This window comes from Octopus sinensis, linkage group LG7 (assembly GCF_006345805.1).
Source record: "Octopus sinensis linkage group LG7, ASM634580v1, whole genome shotgun sequence".
In the NCBI taxonomy this organism is placed as follows: Eukaryota; Metazoa; Mollusca; class Cephalopoda; order Octopoda; family Octopodidae; genus Octopus; species Octopus sinensis.
In genome coordinates this window covers 30263540-30286327 of record NC_043003.1, presented here as the reverse complement: position 1 = coordinate 30286327, position 22788 = coordinate 30263540, and the positions used below count along the sequence as shown (strand labels likewise).

The 22788-nt window shown below is 34.4% G+C and overlaps 3 protein-coding genes across 5 annotated transcripts in view; 2 read left to right on the top strand and 1 right to left on the bottom strand.

The window, feature by feature from the left end:
• Window positions 1-22788, top strand: part of LOC115214080 (zinc finger protein 62 homolog) — a 433795-nt gene that overhangs the window by 350001 nt on the left and 61006 nt on the right. The window lies entirely within an intron of this gene.
• LOC115213871 (zinc finger protein OZF-like) lies at window positions 3747-12826 on the bottom strand. 3 transcript variants are annotated; one of them, XM_036504352.1, is made up of 2 exons: window positions 12074-12826; window positions 3747-6287 (listed from the first exon to the last, which is right to left on the bottom strand). In XM_036504352.1, exon 2 carries the CDS (start codon window positions 5799-5801, stop codon window positions 4527-4529), a length of 1275 nt encoding a protein of 424 aa, XP_036360245.1. In that variant the 5' UTR covers window positions 5802-6287; window positions 12074-12826; the 3' UTR covers window positions 3747-4526. The 3 variants fall into 3 exon arrangements, with proteins under 3 accessions (XP_036360245.1, XP_029638681.1, XP_036360244.1); XM_029782821.2 differs by lacking the exon at window positions 12074-12826 and adding an exon at window positions 10397-10903; XM_036504351.1 differs by lacking the exon at window positions 12074-12826 and adding an exon at window positions 10401-10903.
• On the top strand, window positions 13354-18001 carry LOC115213865 (zinc finger protein OZF-like). The gene is made up of 2 exons (XM_029782811.2): window positions 13354-13782; window positions 15697-18001. The coding sequence occupies exon 2, from the start codon at window positions 16147-16149 to the stop codon at window positions 17842-17844; it is 1698 nt and encodes a 565-aa protein (XP_029638671.1). The 5' UTR covers window positions 13354-13782; window positions 15697-16146; the 3' UTR covers window positions 17845-18001.

The window sequence follows — 22788 nt, the reverse complement described above, 5'->3', positions numbered from 1 at the left end:
AGTTACTCGTATGTTCCTCTTTACAACCAAAATAGTACTTGTAGACAAGTTTTATCCTTGATGCTGTGGCTACATTCCTTTGCTATAGTATAGGTGTATATTGTATGCAGACACAGTAGAAGTTGTCTGGGGTATTTACATGAGCATGTCCTTTTGATGTCTTTATTCCTAATAACACTATTCAAATATTAATTCACTACAGTTCAAAGGGAATATTAACTGTATTCACCTCACTTATTACAGAGAATGCTTCTTTAAGTGGTCTCAAATATCTAGGAGCATATTGAGAGAGAAATTACAGGAGACATATTTTGCAATAATTCCATCATTTTAGATGAATTATACTGAGGAACATATTCGAAAAAAAAATTTTAGTTGACTTGCTTTTTACAACTAGCCCTACCTAATATGATGGTGCTGAGTTCAGAAATGCCTGCAGAAATGTCCAGTCACTTCAAGGTTTCTTGTAAAACAAAAATTCTTTTTTTTTTTTCCAAAATGTAAATGTAAATTTTACCATTAAATGCAATACTGAAATAAGAAACTGACACAAATCAAACTACTTTTTATTGTTTAACAAATATATTACACATTTTAGGATAAATATTTCTGGCAAATTGAAGTTTAAGCTACTCATGAAGTGAACTTTTTCATTGCTGCTTTGTGTGAATAACTTGCATCATGACAGTCTCTGTAGACCCCAGCAATAGTCAGCCATCATGTTTATGTTCCACCTGCCTTGATACCTAGTCTCTATGGTCTTGATGAGATCATTCTCCTTGCTCATCACTCATAGCACTCAGATTTTCAAGGAAGTAGATCAGACAACTGCAGGAAATGCACATTTACTTTCGTGTTGCAGTCCAGTGCTTAAAAACTGGTTAATAGGGTCTGCACAAATTCTTCATAATTTTATGACTGTCTGTTTCTCACGAAATCAGACACAAATGCAGCAAAAGCATTCCATGCTTTTTAAATGCCAGACATGGTCTCTAAATACTGCTTGTCTTGCAATAGTCACCTAATCTGTGGCCCATCAAACACCAACCTTAATTTTCTCACAAGACAAGGCCAGAAATTCTTTGCTTATGCAGTCTCAGTGTTACATGTTTTACACACTATATAGGATGCCCAGGCTTTATCTTGATCACCCAGTTTCATGTAAAAGTAAGGTAAGACATCTGGGCTGTTTTGCATTTTTTCTCTCTCACAACTGGTCATATTTCTGAAATATGAAACATATTCAAGCCAGTTGTTACACGAGAAAATATTCTCAGAATTGTCAGCAATTATAAAGTAAGCAAATGCAGATTTGTGATGGCAAAGTTCCATGACGAGTATACATAGCATGAAGTTTTTTCTACAGTTCTTAGACCATACTTGACAAAAAGTGACCTTGACCTATGTGACTTAACAATTACAACATTAAGAGAGCATTCATAGTACCAAGTTTCATAAATAATTAAAGGTCCAACAAAACACATCTCACCTGTTTTGCAATGAGTCACATGAAATCAAGCACAGCATGGACATATCTACTGACATACAGCAGATTCCACAAGTATGAGACGTATAATGTAATGGATCATAATTACTGAAGATATTAAATCATAACTTTTTTCACTTTCGTAGTTGCATTTATTTAAAATGACATTGAAAAACTGTTTTCAAAGTCATTTCAGGATATATCATGGGTTGGCATTTGATGAAGCCAAATATCCTTAGAAATTGTAACATTATTGGAAATGTTGAAGAATGGACTTCTGAGTTTATGAAAAATCTTGATATGATAGAGCAAAATGGATTTCCTTTTTGAAATCACCACCCAAAAATTACTAGGGAATATGTCTCTAACATCAGACAACAAAAACCATGTTCCCCAGTGTTGTCAGCTGTTCACAGCAGTAAGATACTGATAAGCATATGCAACCACATAAGATATTTTAAATATTCTCGAATAAACCATGTTGGAAATATAACTGCAAGACAGTTTTAAAAGAATTTATATATTTATTCGAGTGAGATTGTTGCCAGTACCACCTGGCTGGCCCCCGTGCCAGTGGCACATAAAAAGCGCCCACTACACTCTCGGAGTGGTTGGCGTTAGGAAGGGCATCCAGCTGTAGAAACTCTGCCATTTGTAAAAAAATTTTTTTCCCAAAGTCAAAAATGCAGTAAATATTCCTTACTGCCCTGCCCACCTATATTTTGTTCCATTACAATCACCATTTCATCCAACTATACACTGTTAGTTTAAAAATAGTTGCTCAATCAGCTTTTAATGTTTATTAATTGAATTGGTATCTAAGAAAACTTATAGTGGTTTCAATTGCTGGAGTGGGCAATGCATTAGAATCTTCAGCAAAACACATTTCATATTGTGCTAGTGCACTCGACTGTTAAAATGAGAAATCCTGCAATGGTGTCCGTCCAGTGGGGAATGTATACGCAATAGAATCTGGGAAACTAGCCTTATGAGCTTATGGCTCATGAAGAGCCTTTGATCCTTTTTTGATATATATAAACAGAAATTACAGAAGTTCTCAGAGTTTTTATAACTGAGGTAAAATTAGCTTCTTGACCTCTGCCTTTGACAAGTTAACTGCAACTCATTATTTTTCTACTGTTTTTGTATGTGTCTTAAATAGAGGATAATATATTTTGGCAAAGTCTAATATAGAATAAATGGCAGCTATTAACATAAGCACCCACCAAACATAATTCCGGTGTTATTACATCACAGTAAAAAGTACACTTAATATGAATTTTTAAATGCTCGTAGCAACAAAACTGATGATTGTGAGTTTGTAATCAAATCATTCTCAAATAAATAATTAGGAAACATATCAGCCAAATATTTTTAATGCTAATTTTAAAACTCTGTGTGTGTGTGTATAAAATTCAGATTCTGAGACAAGGTTTAAATAATTAAATTGAAATTACTGTCTTTCATAAAAGTTAAAATTTAATCACTTGAAAAATATAAAAAGTATATTTTAATTAGAAGAAAAGGTCAATGTGTGGATATTTTCAAAAAGGTTCTCACCCACAGAGATGAGTTGTACGACAAACTTATAAGAATAAGTGATGCTAAACATGACAGTTGTGTATTAGTAATTTTTCAATAAAATTCAAATACGACAAAAATTTCTGAAATGATATAGTATTTCACAATCAAAATGAATAAATTCTCATATTACCCATTTTCCCAGAGGGTGGGAGCTATGTAATTTAATTTACTTTCTAATTATATGGTTTTGGGTTCAGTCCCACTGCATGGCACCATGGGCAAGTGTCTCTTCTTCTAGAGCCCTGGGCCAACCAAAGCCATGTGAGTGTATTTGGTGCATAGAAACTGAAAGCCTATCATAAATGTGTATGTGTGTGTGTGTTAGTATTCATTTGTTTGGTTATCACAATGGTTGTAAACAAATGTCACCAGCATACAAACGGTGTCCTTCATTTCCAGTCTTCCTTGAAAATATGTCTGGCTACAGGGAAATTATTACCTTGCTTGGAAACAGGTGAGGGTTGGCAACAGGAAGGGCATCTGCCTCGACAAGTTCTATTTGACCCATGGAAGCATGGGAAAATGGACATTAAATGATGATGATGATGACAAATATTCCACTGAAGTACATCTCCCCAACTACTTTTCTGTGGTTTGATATAATTTTGTGATAATATCTTTCATGAGTTTTAAGTATATTTGTGACTAATTAAATTAGTACTGAGATAATGTTTTCCCTCAAATCTCACATTGGTTTGGTTATTATATACATGAATATATCATGTGCTGAATGAGCATTCTGAGGCAATGTATGCCCATAGAATTCATGGTGGATTGCTTTTTCACCTGAGTAGATTAATTTGTGATTAATCAACCTAATCTTTCAAATAACTTAACCATAGATATCAGGGAAATGCTTACTCAATGGTTTGATTTATTACACAGTGGTTTTGGGTTCAATCCCACTGTGACACATTGAGCAGGTATTTTCTACTATAACTCCAAGCCTACCAAAGCCTTATGAGTGGATTTGGTAGTTAGAAACTGGAAGATTATTATATATTTACATATGCATATGTGTGTGTCTCTCCCTTTCTGGAAATTTGGTGTCAATTACAAACAAGCACTACCATCATACAAGTGGTGTCTTTCATGAAAACATGTCCAGCCATGATGAGGGTTAGTGACAAGAAGAGCATCCAGCCATAGAAAATCTGATCAATGAATTCGATATGACCCATGAAAGCATGGTAAATCTGGCATTGAAACAATAACAATGATGATGTGGATGATGTAAATATGTCTATAAGTCAAATTAACATTTTGAGAGACTGTTTGAACACAGAATTCCCTGTGGTATCAATTCTCAAGTTATATATGAACAATCAAGAGAATGTTTTCACCAAGCAACTCACAGGTAAAAAACGAAGGTTTCTTACTTGTGTAGGTAGGTATATGAACAGTCAATTTACCATAATTAGAAACTGAATTATCAGATTTTACAGTATTATAGTTTTTAAATTGTGTGAATGCTTATGTGTCTAGTCAAATGAAAATTACGAGAAAACTTTTTACCACAAATATCACAATTATATGGTTTCTCACCTGTATGAATACGTTTGTGAATAGTTAAATTAGAATTTGTAGAAAAACTTTTACTACAGATATCACAAGGGTACTGTTTCTCACCTGTGTGAGTAAGTATATGAGAAGTTAAACTAGGCTTCTGAGAGAATGTTTTACCACAGATATCACAGGAGAATGGTTTCTCACCAGTATGGCTACGTTTGTGAATAGTTAATTTATCATTACGAGAGAATGTTGTACCACAGATATCACAAGGGTATGGTTTCTCACCTGTGTGAATACGTTTGTGAACAGTCAAGTCACTATTACAAGAAAATGTTTTACTACAGATATCACAGTGGTATGGTTTCTCCCCTGTGTGTGTACGTTTGTGAATAGTCAAGGTATTTTTACGAGGAAATGTTTTCCCACAGATATCACATTGGTATGGTTTCTCACCTGTATGACTACGTTTATGAATAGTTAATTCAGCATTACGAGAGAATGTTTTACCGCAGATATCACAGTGGAAGGGTTTTTCTCCTGTGTGAGTACGCTTATGATTAACTAAATGTACATGCATAGAAAATTTGTTACCACAGATATCACATTGGTATGGTTTCTCACCTGTATGACTACGTTTATGAACAATCACTTGGCTATTACGAGAGAATGTTTTGCCACAGATATCACAGTGGTATGGTTTCTCACCAGTGTGTGTACGCTTGTGAACAGTTAAGATACCCTTACGAGAGAATACTTTCCCACAGATATCACAGCGGAATGGTTTCTCACCTGTGTGTGTACGTTTGTGGGTATTTGCAATTCCGATGTACGCAAATGTTTTGCCACAGAATTCACAACAGTATGATTTTTCCCCTGTGTGAGTGCATACATGACTAGCTGAATGTTCATCTTTATTCCAAGAAAATGCTTCACCACACATATTACAGTGATATTGTTTCTCACATGTCTCAATACATTGATGTGGAGATACAGAACAACTTCTGATAAATCCTTTACCACATATTTTAGAACAGTAAACATTTGAACCTGCTTGAAATGGTTTGTCTTCATTGCAGTCCTTACTTTTCATGAATGTCTTTCCTTCGATGTCACAGTGGTATGATTTCTTCCCTACATCTTCTTCAGTTTGGTGATTAAACTCATTATTCTCACATTGTGTTTCGTTAGAAACCTGATTCTCAGACAGTCTCTCCTCCATTATGTGATTTGTCGGTCATAAAATATTATTCCTTTTTATTATTATTATATAATTTTGTGAAAATAAATTGTGTGGTTAGAAGGCAAAGAGACACTGTGATTAACATGCTAGACTACTGAATAATCAGGAGATCAAAACTTACTGATAATACAGTCTATTTTATGTGACATAAATATTTGAAAATATTTGTACTTTTGTCTCAGTTATACATAACATCTTTCAAGTATGTTTGAGGACAGATTTCTTCTCCAAGATTTAATCCTTGAATTTATATGACTCAGCTCAAGCATACAACATGTGGCTAATATTTACATCAACTGTGCTAAATTTTCCATTCATTTTCAAAAAATGTTGAAATATTTCTTTAGGTTATATAACCACTGTTATATTTTTTCTATTAAGTCATTCTTCAGCTTTTCATATTTTTCATAAATCTCTTGATGTGTCTTGTGTGAGAAATTGTCAACTCAGTTATTACCAGATACACTAAAAAAAAAAGAGATAGTAAAAAATGAGAGATAATTATATATGAACAAAGAAGAGACATCAGAGATAATGAAAGATAGAACTGGAAGAAAGAGACTGAAGAAAACTATGGAAAAATATCATGAGATTTATGATAGATAAGAATAGAAGTTTGAGAGGACAGACCAGAGGCAGAGAACTGGTCATCATGTGAAATGGGATGAGAAGTTAAGGGAAGCAGAATATAATAAATATAGACAAACACAGAGTGAAATCTTCTTTATGTATTTATGGCACAGATATAGCTGTGTGGTTAAGAAATTTGCTTCCCAAGCACAGTTTCAAGTTCAGTCCCATGGCATGCCACCTTGGGAAAGTGTCATCCAGAGATGACCAAAATCTTGTGAGTGGATTTGGTAGGCAGAAACCGAAAGAAATCTGTTGTGTATGTATGTGTGTGTGTGCATGTGTGAGAGAGAGAGTGTGTGTTTGTATTGCCTTGTCTCGACATCATGTGATAGTTGCAAATGAGCATCACCATCATAAAAGCAGTTCTTTCATTTCCAATCTTTTGTGAAAATGGCCATAGGGAAATTAGCTTGCTTGTAAGTTTGCAACAGAAAGAGTATCCATCCATAAAAATTAAAACGATGATGATGAAGCAATGTCTATGAATGATAGAATAAACAGAACATATATATAATTAATAAAAGGTTGTTAAAGTTTGATAATCAGGTTGGTACCAGTGTCTTCCTCCAGGAATTGTTTGCAGTGTTCACTGATAATATTACTACAACTCAGTAGCAATAAAAAAAAAACATTTGAGAGTTAAAAGATTTAGTTGTATGAGGAATGTAAAGGCGTATAGTTTGGAAGATGGTGTTAGTTACATATATATTTAGTTGTCTCAGAAGTGGTGGAACTTGATCAGTTAATTCAATGCTTTTCATCATTTTGTAGCTTAATGCTCCTTTCCTCCAAATGGCACACCTCCTCCCATATTTTACAAATTAAATAAATCAAAAGCAGATTATCTAAATGAAATCGGCAATTTCATGCTATGGTTTATCATTCATATTTCCTTATATTATCCTATCTATGCCTTCTTTTAAATATTTACCTGGATTATTATTCCTTATGTTGAATTTTATGAAAATTACTAGAGAAGGTGGTGATTTATATAATAAAATAAGATTTTTATTCTGTCACATCAACACATACTTCTGCTCACTGAAAAAACAATGTATTATATTTTATGCTTGACACAAAGTTCTTTTGAAAATGTATATGAAATATAAGTATTGCACTTTGTTTAAATATTTTATTTCTAAGGAAAATAACAGCATTTAAACACCTAGTACTTCTTATAATACCTCTTTATGAGTTTACAATACCACAGTTATTCTAAACCTAGCCGGTAGCACCCCCAACCAAGGGGTGCTATCACCCTGGTTTAGAATTATTGAGTTAACTGAAGTACTAGAGCACTGTGGGAAGATGTGTAGACGTTTGAGAGAACAGACCAGAGGCAGAGAACTGGTCATAACATGTGAAATGGGATGAGAAGTTTCAAATTGTCAAATTTATACTTTCCTGTGGGACGAAGTAACCAGGTACTACATATTGCAACTTCATTTACTCCCACTGAAGTGCTTCAGTCAACTGCATGAGGCAATAAACACAATAAAATTACAGAATGTTCAAATATGTCCAACAGTTGATCATTCATACCAACATATTCTGGACTGTAATCATAAGAGGTTATTTGACTTCCCTATAAAGTTGTATATGCTACTATTACTACAGCAGAGTCTACTTTTATTTCAACCCACTGACTGTACACAACTTTCCATCTAATCCTCTACTGCCATTTTCCCTTAACAATTATTCTAAAGTTCTTAACAAGTATTAATAATATTAAATGCACATAGTAATCCCAATTATAATGTAAATGAGTTTGGTTAATCAATCTAACATCAAAACTTAGTGTAGTAAATATGTTTATATCTTGAATCATTCTCTATAGCTAAGTACATTGTGCAAGCTGTCCTAAACTCATGCACAAACATGCAGAGCTTACACTTTGATTGTTTAATTTCTTGATCACCAGTATATGATCTGTAGAGCTCAAGTCATTAGATTATTTCTTTTGAACATTACTCATCACTAGTCTCTCCCTGTCAGAAATATGGTGAAAGCTAAGTTGTTATTTTTTTTACATGATTTTCACTTCAATCATTCTCCTCTCGTGGTATCACTTTACCAACTTAATTATCACTCAGAGCACTACCACAGATACTCTATCAATTGGGTATATTTAAGAACAATGTTATCTCTCCGAGACAGTTCTTTAACTGCATTACTAACCCACTCTCAACCTAATCCTACGCATTCCGTATTTAATTTAATCTTTATTGCATCATCTTCTGTATATAAATCCTATTCAAACAAAACATCAACATTTCCTACATGATGCGATTATATACCATGAAAAGGACCTGAAAAACATCATACAATTGGGATTTGATAATTTGGTCTTGTTAAACAAAAACACAAACTGTATGTACCAACAAATCACACTCAAACAGGACATCCATAAATGCTCATTACAATGAGAGGTTTTAAAATCTCTTTAACCTTTATAGAAACAATATATTTTAAAGGCTACATCATAAAGATTGAGGCTCATGCTTAGATCTATAAAATACTTCAGTTTTAAACAGTTGCTGAACATATAGAGAAATCACACATATAGACTTTACTAGAGTAAAGTAGACAAGCTAGCAAATGAGTCTCTATGTGGTTGCTCAACCTGCTAGAGATAGCAGCCAAATCTTCCCTCAACAAACACCATACAGAATTAAAAGTGTACAGACAAATTAGATAATACAAAGTCTGAGAAAAAGATTACAAGTATGACTTTCATTCTCTCCATCAGGTTTCTTTGATCCATTTACTGCAATGACCTCTATGCCCAACGCTAATCATCTGCCATTCTTACACTCTAATGAGTTTACCTACCCACACTTCCGGATTCTTTGTCTATATTCCCTCATATTCACTTTCTTCTATCTTAAGAGTATGCTCTGACACCTTGCCATCACCATCATTGTCTTCTTTCCAGCTACTCCCACTCATCCTTATATAATGCAAGATAAACATGTATCTCCTCTATAACAAGACACTTGTGCCTGTACCTCTATCAAACTTCTGTCTTTCAACACCTGACATAAAGCCACTTCCCCATCTACTTCAATCCCACTCAGAGTCTTTTCTGTCTTGCAAGTAATTGTCAACCTCACTAGTGCTGGTCTCATAGATAAATCACCCAATTCACTGTAAAACAGTTGGTTTTTAGGAAAGGTGTCCTAACCATAGAAACCATGCCAAAACAAACATTGGAGATGGACACAGTTCCAAACCCATACTAAAATTGAATGGTTTCTGCACTGTATCTAGCTATATGCTTTTTATGGCAACAGTTCTCCTGCACCAACTGCTTCCAGTTGCTTCACTTGCTTCGGTCACCACCGATTCCTAGCCATTTCAGCAATCTGGATCTATTCAGTGATGCTGGTCGCCATGCAATTAACCACTTCAACTTCCCCAAACCATCATAACGCAAGAGCAACTCCAGAACCGAACTTGTCACTCTCTATTCCCCTCTTCACTGCGACGGCATCGTCATCAAACCGGCGGACAAGGGCGCTGACGTGGTGGTATGGCGGGCCAACCTCTACAGAAATGCAGTGGTACATTTGTGGAACTCCTTCCATCGCCCCGTGCCCTCCTCCCCCACTACTTCCAACCTAATCGATCCATAAACCCCAAAACCCCAGTTGCCCAATTGTCTCCACTAATAACTGACCATACTGAACTTATCACTGCCTACCTCGATACCCTCCTCGCCACCTTCCCCTTCTACATCAATTTCTGTTTTCTCTGCGAACCTTCATGTTTTATGTAGTGTGAAGATAATCAGATGAGGCAGGAGAGAGGATAACAGCATCATTAGTCTAACATGAGAATATCAATTAGTTTCGTAAAATTTATATTATTATTAAGCATATAAAAACAAACGTATGAAAAATAACGTAGTACTATGTAGATAATTATATTAACATACTTACATACGTAGTCACAATGTGTAATATGTTGCCTTTGTTCAAGTAAGAGTGGATAATGATAGCTTCAAGAGAACTTCAGCCTTTTACGATAAACGTTAATTTCTATTCTTAAGTTCACTAATCAAGAATTCTGTATGTCTTACAGAGTTCATTACCAATCAACTATATTCAAATTCATCGTCTAAATGATAGTTAAGTACAGATGACGGCTATAGATGTGAACAGAATTTGTGAAAATTTAAGAGTCAAGAGAAGTATCTCTATTGTCAAGGAGTCTAAAAGCTGTGTACTTGATTATTATAAGTTGCCTTATGATTTTCCACACTTCATTATCATCTTCGACATGATGAATATACTTCGTCTAATATTTACTTTTGGTGATTTTGATGATTGGCGGAAGACTGGCAGATAGTTTCGTTTTCATAGCCTAAGTTTCGAATATTTATTCGCTTTATAAATACTGTTTTGTTTAAAACATTTTAAAAGAATGGAAATTTTAATTTTTTGTAAGGTAATGTTGCTGAAATAATTTTTATGGAGCAAATTACAAAAATACTTCTACTTTTTATGATTTCAATTATTTGATATTTTTAACGCTAAAAGATTAAATAATAGAAAATAATATTTCTCATGGTTAAAATAATGAGTTGGTAAATGTCAGTAACGTGTTATATATTTGACACTGGTTAGCTAATTAAAAAAAAAATTAGGAGTACGGATCTAAGTGAGCAATTGAAAATGGAAAAACTGAAACAGAGAATCTACAAAAATAGACATGGACATCAAGCAGGAGTGAAACGAACAACAAGTACTTGAAATTAAACATCATTACGGGTTACATTATTGAAAACAAAACATTTTTTTCTGTTGAAAAAGACAAAAACAAACAAATACACTAAAAAGTAATTGCAAACTGATGTCATTTCGAAAAGTAAACAAGAATATATGAAAGCTTACGGTAGAGAAATGGATTTCTCTCTCTGTCTGAGGACAATAATAAGATCTTTTTGGTTTGAACGGCAGTTTTTCTAGCGGTGTCATATGAAATTGTCACCCATAATTATGACCCTAGTATCGATCTATTGCATTTCAATCTATTTTAGGGTTAGGGGAAGGGTATCTTTTTTTCTTCACAAATGTAAATAAACCCAATCTGTTTCTTAAACGAGGGACATATTCATACGGTACAGAATGTTTTCACCTCAATAGATTGTCATTGATTGGTTGAAATTGCCGAAATGCAAGAAATTAAAAACCAAATATCTTACAAACTATAGAATTTTCTCAATAAAGCCAAGAGAAAAAGATATTTTATAAACACATTCTACCAGTATACGAAGTTTAAAATTTTTTAGTTACCTAGAAATTATGTTAAAAACTGCCGTTCAAACCGAAAAGATCCCAATAATATAATTTATTTAAAATAGAAAAAAAAGCTGACATTTCTTTCACACGCACACACATTAGTTTTTAAGGTTGCAAAACGAAATACTACCTCCTTGTTAGGAATTAATATTTAAGTTTCAGTTACAAGGAATGTGTTGAATATGTAAATTGGTCTATCCAATAGCGTTACACACATAAACTTAATGGATATTTAACCAAAGCGTTTGTAGATGACTTGGATGTGGTGCTGAAGAAAAAACAATAACTTTTGAAATATGCATATACACGCTTTACCTATGTTTTCTGTCTTCGATCTCATTGTTTACATAGTCGTATTCGTATAGAAATGTCATAACTTTCAGGGCTGGCTCTGAACTCTGTACAAACCCAGTAGAGATAAACTTAAAATGGAAACAATGGACTGCCAACACAAAACGATGACAAGAACTCTTGTTAGCGGCCCAGCTCCTTCAAAGGTCACAAAGTAGAGAAAGGGCTTACTGACAATTCCCGATATTTTAGGATTTTGTTCCGTTCGGCTACAGAAGCAAGACTCACCCGTTTACTACAGCATCCAGGATGTTAGGGTGGCAAAGGAGTCACTGATTGGCGTCTCAGATGAGGCACCTACCTTATGGGTCGGGCCAGTATAAGTAGTCACTCGAATGAGTCGGAGGACATCGGAACAAAATCCCTAAGTATCGGAACTTGTCGGTGAACCATTTCTCCCGGCCTGTGACTTTTGAGATATTTGGAAGAGCTGTGCAGCTGACAGCGAAGTTCCTGTCATCGTTAGCAGCTCGCCTTACTGAGGTGTCAGGTAATGCCAGTGTGGGTGCCTGGCTGTTACAGCGCCGTAACCTCGCCATCATCTGCGGTAATGCTGCGAGCGTGTTGGCTTGCTTCAATAGGTTTCGTTGAGCCTTATTGCACGCGATCGACTGAGACGCTTAGTGTTGAATTGATGTTTTTCTTCTTTCTTTTTTTTTTCGCTCATGATTGTGTTATCTTTGGTTTTCGATGTGTATTTTAATGTGGAATATTTATGTAATTGAGTACACTGGAACAATAACGCTGCAAAATAAAAATCAATTAATAATAATAAAGGCACACTATTCATTTATAAACGCTCAATAGGCTTGATAGTATATTATGGTCGCAAAACGAGATAGTCTCCTTACTGGCAATTAATAGTTCAGTTTTAATTCTTGGTGGCTGAAAGCTAACATAGAGAAATGAATATATGATTATTTTGTTTTTTGTAGATCGCAGATCATAGCTTAATCAGCAACTTGATCGTGAGATTTTCCAATTTATTTGTAGTTATTATCTTCAAGTTATTTAACCTCCGGCTATTGAAAAGCATTGAGTAAATTTACTTCATAAAAATAAAATAGAAAGATGACTGAAATACTCTTGTGTTTTACATCTTTATACAAAGATATAAAGAATATTTTCTATTGTTTTATTTCATAATAGAAAAATTTAATACTTGAAATATTCTCGTATTTTAGATTTTTTTTAAATTCGAAACTAGTATTTGTACTATGACTTCGTTGGATAAAAAACATTCCCATCAGCCTAAACATGGTTTCTTCACTGGCAGCCACACAAACTTATACTAAAATAGAAAAATATATATATTTGATGATTATAGTGACAATAATTAATGTGAAACTAGTAGTTTTAATGAAGAATTGTCACGTAGAATTCTTTTAGAACAGTAGCTTATTAATAAAATACAATTAGAGTTATTTCCCCTGTCGGTTTATTGTTCCCAAATTTTCTCGTCTTAATCTTCTTAGCTGGTTATTTTTCTCTAACAGTTCTTGGTTATATCTGCCATTCAGTTGGATCGATTGCTAATTAACTGTGTAGAGGAACAGTACAGATTCTTTGTTGCTTTGAAAATGGAAATCAATGTTTGCTGCAAAAGCTTGGAAGCTGTCGTTGTCACATTACAACTTACGTTCTAATATTGTTACATAGGTCTATATTAATATGTAAGTATTATTGATATACCTGTCTTTCTTCCACATGTCATTTGTTTGTTTTGATGAGTTCAGTAAGATAAAGTGAAGAAACCGATGGACATAAAAGAAGGCATCTTGCAAAAGTGCTTTAAAATCACACGAAGTTATGAGTCGAGTAAGGAATTTATTCAAGTCCAATGAAGTGTTACAGTAAACATTTATTCAAGTGAATCTTTATTGGACTGTATTCTTTTACTCCAGAAGTGTTATTTAGCCGAATAATAATTTGTTTTTATAAATGTCAATTGGTAGCCATTTTAAATACAACTGATCAAATGATCGTCGGAATGAATCACATAAAACATGCGACGCTGCGAAGAAATGAATGTCATATCTTTCCTTAGGTGAAGGTAAAGAATACACACACCTCCCGTTTTCGGCGGTTAGGTTTAGGGTTACGCCGAAGTCGGGTGGTGTGCGTATTGTTTACCTCCGCCCTTTCCTTATCTATCTATCTATTGCTGATATAATGTCGTAGATCTACAGACCTATGTAGATTAATATCGTTATTCTTAGCCAGGGTCACCCTCCGGCAAATATCGTTATCATTAATTGACACTTTTATCAGACTGTTCCGAGTTGGTTCACTTTGAAAGTCTCTTGCACTTCAACGAGGTGCAAGCCTTGCGTTTGATCAGTTTACTTCCCAACTACATGGTTCAGGGTTCAGTCCCACTGCATGGTACTTTGGGCAAGGGTTTTCTACTATCGCCTCGGCTGACCAAAGTTTTGTGAGTGGATTTGATTGACGGAAACTGAAAGAAACCTATCATATATATATATATATATATATATATATATATATATATATATATACATATATATATGTGTGTGTGTGTGTGTGTATGTATATATGTGTTTATGTCTTTGTGTTTGTCCCTCATCACTGACAACCAGTGTCGGTTTGTTTACGCCCTCGTAACTTAGCGGTTCAGCAAAAGACCGATAGAATAAATACCAAGCTAAAAAATACTCGGGTCGATTCATTCGATTAAAAATTCTTCAAGACTGCCAGCATGGCTGCAGTTTAATTGACTGAAACAAGTAAAGGATAAAAGATAAACTTTTTAACAAAGAGGGCAATGAGGAATATTTAATGTGCTTCTGACCTTGAGAAATAATATATTTTATAAATGTTCACCTCCTTACAATTCCTATATCAGCGAAGCAAATGACCTTCTCTAAATGTATTAAAAACAATAATATATTCAGAACACTATTTCAGAAAATTATCACTGTTCTTTTTTTGGCTAATTATCTTACTAATTTTGCTGGGGCAAAATTAGTAAGATAATGTAAATTTGCCCTTTTAATTATCCAGAATTACATTTGAAAAACGCCACACACACATTAATGTCCATCCTTAGACATCAGAAAGATCAGAAATGCTACAAAAATTTAAAATATTTAAGTCAAATGAAAGAGGTTCATGGAAAAATAGTGCATGACTAAATCCAGAAACTTAAAATAAATATTGACTAAATCTTGAAACTCAGCTTCAATATTCTCCTTGGATCAGAAACTTAATAGATGACAGCATTATTGATATCTATGTTGGCAGAACTTTCTCCAATACGTTGTTTTTGTACTTTAACTACTTACTTGCTGTCAGCTCTAGTAACACACATTCGTATGTAGATGATATTACTCTTTCCTTATAACTCTTCTGTACACAGGTATCATTCATCCATGCAACCTTCATGCTTCACTCCAATTTTCCAATGACACCATGAAACTTTGATAATTTTCTCGAATAGATACATGATAACCTAGTGTTGTTCCACAAATCAAAACTCACATCATGTTTTCTCTCAATATTTTTCTCTAATATCATTTGTGATGATATTTAATTGTCTGATATGAGTTATTATCTCTTTATTTCAGGTTATCTGGTAACTTGAGGTGACAATTTTTCACCCAAGACACATCAACAAATCTTTGAAGAATATGAAAGTTTTAAGAATGGTTTTATAGAAAATAAAACAGTGTTATCTAACTTTACAGCAATTTTCTGAGGTCCATTGAAATAAATTCCATGGCTGATTTTATACGATGATCGAACTCAAGAAATTTAATAGAAGATTTGACATGGCTAATGAGTAATGTCTTGTGAGGAATGACTGTTCTCCAATATATTTAAAAGAAGCTTATTAATAGCTGAGACACATTTAAAATATTCTAATTGTCAGATTAAATAGACTACCATTAACAGTATGTTTTTATTTCATGACCTTGTGCTCAGTAGTTTAGCATACCCCTTATGAACAACCAATTTGACTTCACAAATAACAATAAAGGAAGGAATTATAGTTGTTCTTTTTTTTAACAAACAACATGGAGGAGAAACTGTGTGAAAATCAAGTTTATAATGACACACATTGTGAGACTAATGACTTTTCTCACAAAACTAAGGAAGATTTAAAGAAGAAATCTGAACACTGTGACATCAAGAAAAAAACATTTATAAGGCATAAATATATTAGTAAACACAAGTCACTTTGCACAAGTCCAAATGTTTACCATTGTAAAGTTTGTGGCAAAGGGTTCACTACAAAGGGTTCATTGTTATCACACAAATGTACTCACACAGTTAAAAGACTATACCAATGTGATATATGTTGTAAAACATTTTCTAACAGTAGAATTTTGATGAGACACAAACGTACACATACAGGTGAGAAACCATACCACTGTGATATCTGTGGTAAAACATTCTCTCGGAATGATTATTTAACTAGTCATAAGCGTACTCACACAGGGGAGAAACCATACTACTGTAATGTCTGTGGTAAAAATTTTTCTTGGAATGAGCATTTGACTAGTCACAAACGTATTCACACAGGTGAGAAACCATACCATTGTGATATCTGTGGTAAATCATTCACATACAATGGAAATGTGATTAGTCACAAACGTATTCACACAGGTGAGAAACCATACCATTGTGATATCTGTGGTAAAACATTCTCTCGTAATGGTATTTTAACTGTTCACAAACGTACTCATACTGGTGAGGAACCATACCACTGTGATATTTGTGGTAAAACATTCTCTCGTAATTATGAAGTGAATGTTCATAAGCGTAAGCATACAGGTGAAAAACCATACCATTGTGATATCTGTGGTAACAAATTTTATATGCATGTACATTTAGTTAACCATAAACGTACTCACACAGGTGAGAAACCCTTTCACTGTGATATCTGTGGTAAAACATTCTCTCGTAATGGTGAATTGACTATTCACAAACGTAGTCACACAGGTGAGAAACCATACCACTGTGATATTTGTGGGAAAACATTTCCTCGTAGTAATACCTTGTCTGTTCACAAACGTACTCACACAGGTGAAAAACCCTACCATTGTGATATCTGTGGTAAAACTTTCACATGTAGTAGTGCTTTGACAGTTCACAAACGTATACATACAGGTGAGAAACCATACCATTGTGATATCTGTGGTGCAACATTCTCACGTAACGGTGAATTGACTATTCATAAACGTTGTCACACAGGGGAAAAACCATACCACTGTGATATTTGTGGTAAAGCATACTCCCAAAAGCCTAGTTTAACTTCTCATATGCTTAATCACACAGGTGAGAAACTCTATCCTTGTGATATCTGTGGTAAGACATTTTTTTCTACTTCTAAACTAACTCTTCACAAACGTATTCATACAGGTGAGAAACCATATAATTGTGATATCTGTGGTAAAAAGTTTTCCCGTAATTTTCATTTGACTAGGCACATACGTATTCACACAGGTGAGAAACCATACCATTGTGATATCTGTGGCAAAAAATTCTCCTCTGTTGGAAATATGACTAGTCATAAACGTATTCACTCGGGAGAGAAACCATATCATTGTGATATCTGTGGTAAAGCATTCTCTCGTAATGGAAATGTGACTACTCACATGCGTGTTCACACAAGAGACTATAATACTGTGATATCTGGTAATAAATTTTCTCGTAATAGTGAATTGACTTCACAAATATCCCCATGCAAGAAAGAAACCATACCACTGTAACTTCTGTGGATAGATGTGTCTCTGTTTCAGAATGCTCATACAACTTGTTCTATGCATGTTCAAAAATAATAAACCAAATAAGTTTGAGATTTGTGGCAAAATATAATCTCAAAATACTGATGTAATTTGTCAGCAATACATTTAAACAACAATTTTATTTGTCTGTTTTATATCCCTTTTTACGTACTAGCATGAGTTAGACAAACATGTTACTGAGGCATTCTTTTATGGCTAGATACTCATTCTGATGCTTATCTTTGCTTGTTTTTCAAGTAATGGATCTCTTATTCCACATAACTTTGGCAGAAGTGATTGGGCAATCTGTTGACAGGAGAAATGTCTTCAGAACACCACAGATATGATGTGACTTTCAAATAAGCAAGTTCAGATGTAAATAAATACAGACACACACACACTCATATATATCATCATCATCGTCGTTTAACGTCTGTTTTCCATGCTAGCATGGGTTGGACGGTTCGACCGGGGTCTAGGAAGCCAGGAGGTTGCACCAGGCTCCAGTCTGATCTGGCAGTGTTTCTACAGCTGGATGCTCTTCCTAACGCCAACCACTCCGTGAGTGTAGTGGGTGCTTTTTACGTGCCACCAGCATGGAAGTCAGTTGAGGCAGAGCTGGCAACAGCCATGTTCGGATGGTGCTTTTTACATGCCACCAGCACTGGTATCACAACTACAATTTCCATTGATTTTTGATCGATTTCAATTTCACTTGCCTCAACAGGTCTTCACAAGCAAAGTTTTGTGTCCAAAGAAAGAAAGGTATGCATAAGTGGACTGGCTACATCACAGGTAAAGGCCACGGGTTATGGTCTCACTTGTCCTGCCGGGTATTCTCACACACAGCATATTTCCAAATTTATATATATACATATACATATAATGGTATTTTTCACTTTACATCTACCAGATCTCCTCACAAGGTTTTGTTTGGCCCAGGGTTAAAAGAGAAGACACTTGCCTAAGGTGCGGCACTGTGGGTCTGAACAAGAAGCCATATGGTTGGGAAGCAAACTTATTGATCATACATCTATGCTTGTGCCTATTAAAATTGAGAAATATTTCACAATATTACATCAAGCCACTATTGGATACATCTGTGATATGTAATTACATTTGAATTTATAGTAAATTTTGGGAAAATGAATGAAGATAGTATTTATACTGTTTTATTGTTTTGTCATGGAAAAATGAATGAAGATAGTATCTATACTGTTTTATTATGTTTGTCATATTTGTACTATTTGATTTGAAATTATAAAATACATGGCTGTAATATCCAGCACTCTTGACTCTGTACAACTGTCTTTTTTCATCCTCTCACATATTTGTGTAGTAAGGAATTTTGAAAATATCCAAGCACAGATCTTTCACAATGTAATGTTTACATTTTATTTCCTTGCGTTAGTTAATTTTACTTTTTCAGATAGACAGAAACTGCAACTTGTCTGTGTAAACTTTGTTCTAAAATCTGAATTATATAAATATTTAAAATTCTGTTTTAAATTATTGACATTCAAATGTAATTGTCTGTTAAATTTGCTACTGATTTATTAGAAAATAATTTTAACCTGTAATCTGATTATAAACTCATTTTACTGACAGGGTTACTACTTAGAGCTCTTCATAATTCATCTTAAATACTTTTATTCTACAAATTAATATTAGAATTTTCATTCATAGGTACCATCCAAAGAATCTACATGTGCTTCAGTAAGAGTGAATCTTTTTTTAGTCTGATATGTTGAATTGATTTGATAATCCTGTAACTGAAGTGCTACTTTATATATATATATATATATATATATATATATATATATATATATATATATATGTGTGTGTGTGTATGTAGTTTTAGGTAAATGCTTATTGAAACACATTTTATGATATGATATGGCAGTATGATTTTTTTTTAAAGCCTATTACATGTCACTTAAAAGCTTCACTTATGTTGGCAATGACACACATATCAGGTTTGCCATCTCTAGTATGTGTGTGTGTATATATATATATCATTATTTAATGTCTGTTATCCATGCTGGCTTGGGTTAGATGGTTTGACAGGATCCAACAAGCTGCAGAGATGTGCTACGCCCTAATTTCAGTTATGGTGTGGTTTTTACAGCCAGATGCCCTTTTTAATGCCAACCATTTTATAGTGTGTACTTTTTTTTTCTGTGACACTAGCATTAGTGAGATCATCAAGTAACTTGCAAAGCAAAGAAAGGAACAGGAAAAATCCCTTTGACAGAGTAGGAGTGTATTTGAGAGGGAAGAGTTTCTTTATGCCAGGTTTTGAAGGTTAAAGTATGATACAGGGACAAGCACATGTGTCTTAATATATATATATATCATCAGTGGATCATATATATGAAAAAGAAGCACACTCTAAAAGTTAAGGCAGTAATATATTTACAGGAGGTTAATTATGTGGCTGGTTGTAGACTGACCAATAGTTTCGCATTCATAAAGCAATTAGCCTTATAGACAACTTGTCAGACTCCGATGATTACAGGTTTATAATCTCTCTTCAAAGTATTTGAAGAGAGGTTATATCTGGCCATTGGAGTCTGACAAGTCATATATAAGACTAAGCGCTTTATGGATGTAAAACCATTGGTCACTCTATGACCGGCCATATAATTAACTTCCTGTAAATATATATATATATACATATATATGACAAAAAGAAAATGGGGATATGCAAAAATGACACATCAGTCAGTAGACATTCTATTATGGCTTTTTATTCCAAAACAAAAGGGAGTGTTATAAGAATACATACACATGCAAAGACTGTGCTACAGAAATATATACTAGTAATACATAAAAGGGTAAAAGATTAAAAGATCAGTTCCTTATGGCTGTTTCTGCCAAGAGGCCACGATATCCTGCATGTTAGCTCCATCACTTCAGTGTTCTGTAGGGATGGGTAGATAGAGTTTGGATGGTGAGTGTGCCTCTAAGCATCATCAGAGGGTCCAAATGTTTAGGAGAGTCGATACATACAAAAGTCAGTTACCAATAGGTACGGTATATTTTTCTTATTGAATAGGAGCAAGACTTAGCGTGTGAGAGGAGTAAAATGGATTAGGTATAGGAAAGGGAAATAAGTCATAGACTTCAAGTGTTGCCTTCCAAGATTCATGTTATTTTGTCCAGTGGTAAATAGGTAGGTAAATTCGTTCTAAGGGTGAGTTTTTTTAGGAAGGGCAAATTTAGGCAGTAGTTCTTATTTTGTTTACGTATAAATACACGTTATGCTTGTGTTTACAGTGGTGGGTTTGAAAGTATGGTCCGTGTTTCAGAGGTGAAAGTTGATATTTAGGATGTCAGTTGGTACTAAAGATAGTATGGCACCAGGTGGTGACCAAAGTACGGTGTTTGTGTTCGTTATTTTTTTGATCAACAAGTCTCCAGAGGTATGATTTTTGTAAGCATACATTGACCTCATCAGCTTTTGATCCTTTGGGGATAACTGGCAATGTTTGACAAAAATCTGCAAGAAGAACTGTTACTCCTCCCATGAGTTTGCTATTTTTTATGTCTTGGAGAGTAGGGTGAAGTACCTCTAGAGCTCCATAATATGACATAGTGCACTCATCCCAAACAATGAGGCAAGTTTGTTGGAGAACTGTTGCCATTGCAGAGTTTTGGGAAATATTCCAGATTTGAGATTCTTTCATTACAAGGTTTAGAGGGAGCTTGAACGTGGAATGAGCAATTCTACCCCTATTGAGGAAGGTAGCTGCAATACGAGAAAATGCAACACTGGACGATTGTTAAATTTTATTTCCTCCCATTTAGGATTGCAGGTGAAAGTAGTAAAATCTGGTTTTCCATATGACTTGACATATGTCATAGCATCTTGTGTTCATTCATGCATATATTGAGGGCCACCTGTGAATGATGATGGGAGGATTATAAGTTGCTCCATGTTTTGAATATCACCATCTGTCCTCAGAACGTCTTGGAGATGAACATAATTTTTAGCCCTTAACTTTTTTTAAATTGTTATGAATGTAGAGGTGATGCTGACTCTCAACTTTAGCATACATATCAACCAGGTATTGCTGAAATAGAATAGAAGTCATTTGATGACACCTTTTTGTTTGTAATTGGCTCTTCTGTTGCAGGTTCAATCTGTGGAATATGATACCCATCTTGTCCATTCCACAACATAAGAGGATACTGGAGTGCATCATAAGAGGGATGATTATCTGAAACACTCTTAAGGTTGTTATCTCAAGCACGAATGAGAATATCATGATTTTCATGGGGATTACCTACCACAAAGATGACTACTTCATTAGATGTGGATTCAATAAAACAGCATAAAATGTTGTTTACTATAGACATAACGAATGCGGAAAACCATGCACACTCATACACATGTATGTGTAGATATGTGTGTTTAATTGTCTGAGGCCTAACACATAAAAATTATCTCAGTTGTACACACATATAGTCTGCCATACACTCACATACATATACTAAAACAGACACAGAAAGACATACATTCACACACACCTCAGGCATATATCTGTCCCTCTGTGTGTGTCTCTTTCTCTTTAGATGTGTGTGTGTGTGAGTCATCACAAAAATGTATGTATGTTCACACACACATACACCATCACATACACTCACACATATACTTCTTAGTCATTGGTTTAAAGTACGTAATGAGCATGCAAACACACACACACTCATATAGAAAATGTAACATAATCATCATCATGGTGTTGGTATAAAAAGGCATTTACGATAGTTGACTTATAGAAAGATTATATTAAATTTTTGTGATTCATATATGCAAATGAAAATAAAGTTTATTTGGTAGCTGAAAGATTACTGAATCTTTTGATACCCCATATGTTAAAAACAACCAAAGGCTATGTGGTGGTGCTAAACTGGGCAACAGGTTAG

Bases quoted from the DNA above. Each gene is read 5' to 3' on its own strand.
- LOC115213871 (XM_036504352.1), bottom strand. From the start codon at position 5,801: ATGGAGGAGAGACTGTCTGAGAATCAGGTTTCTAACGAAACACAATGT.
- LOC115213865 (XM_029782811.2), top strand. From the start codon at position 16,147: ATGGAGGAGAAACTGTGTGAAAATCAAGTTTATAATGACACACATTGT.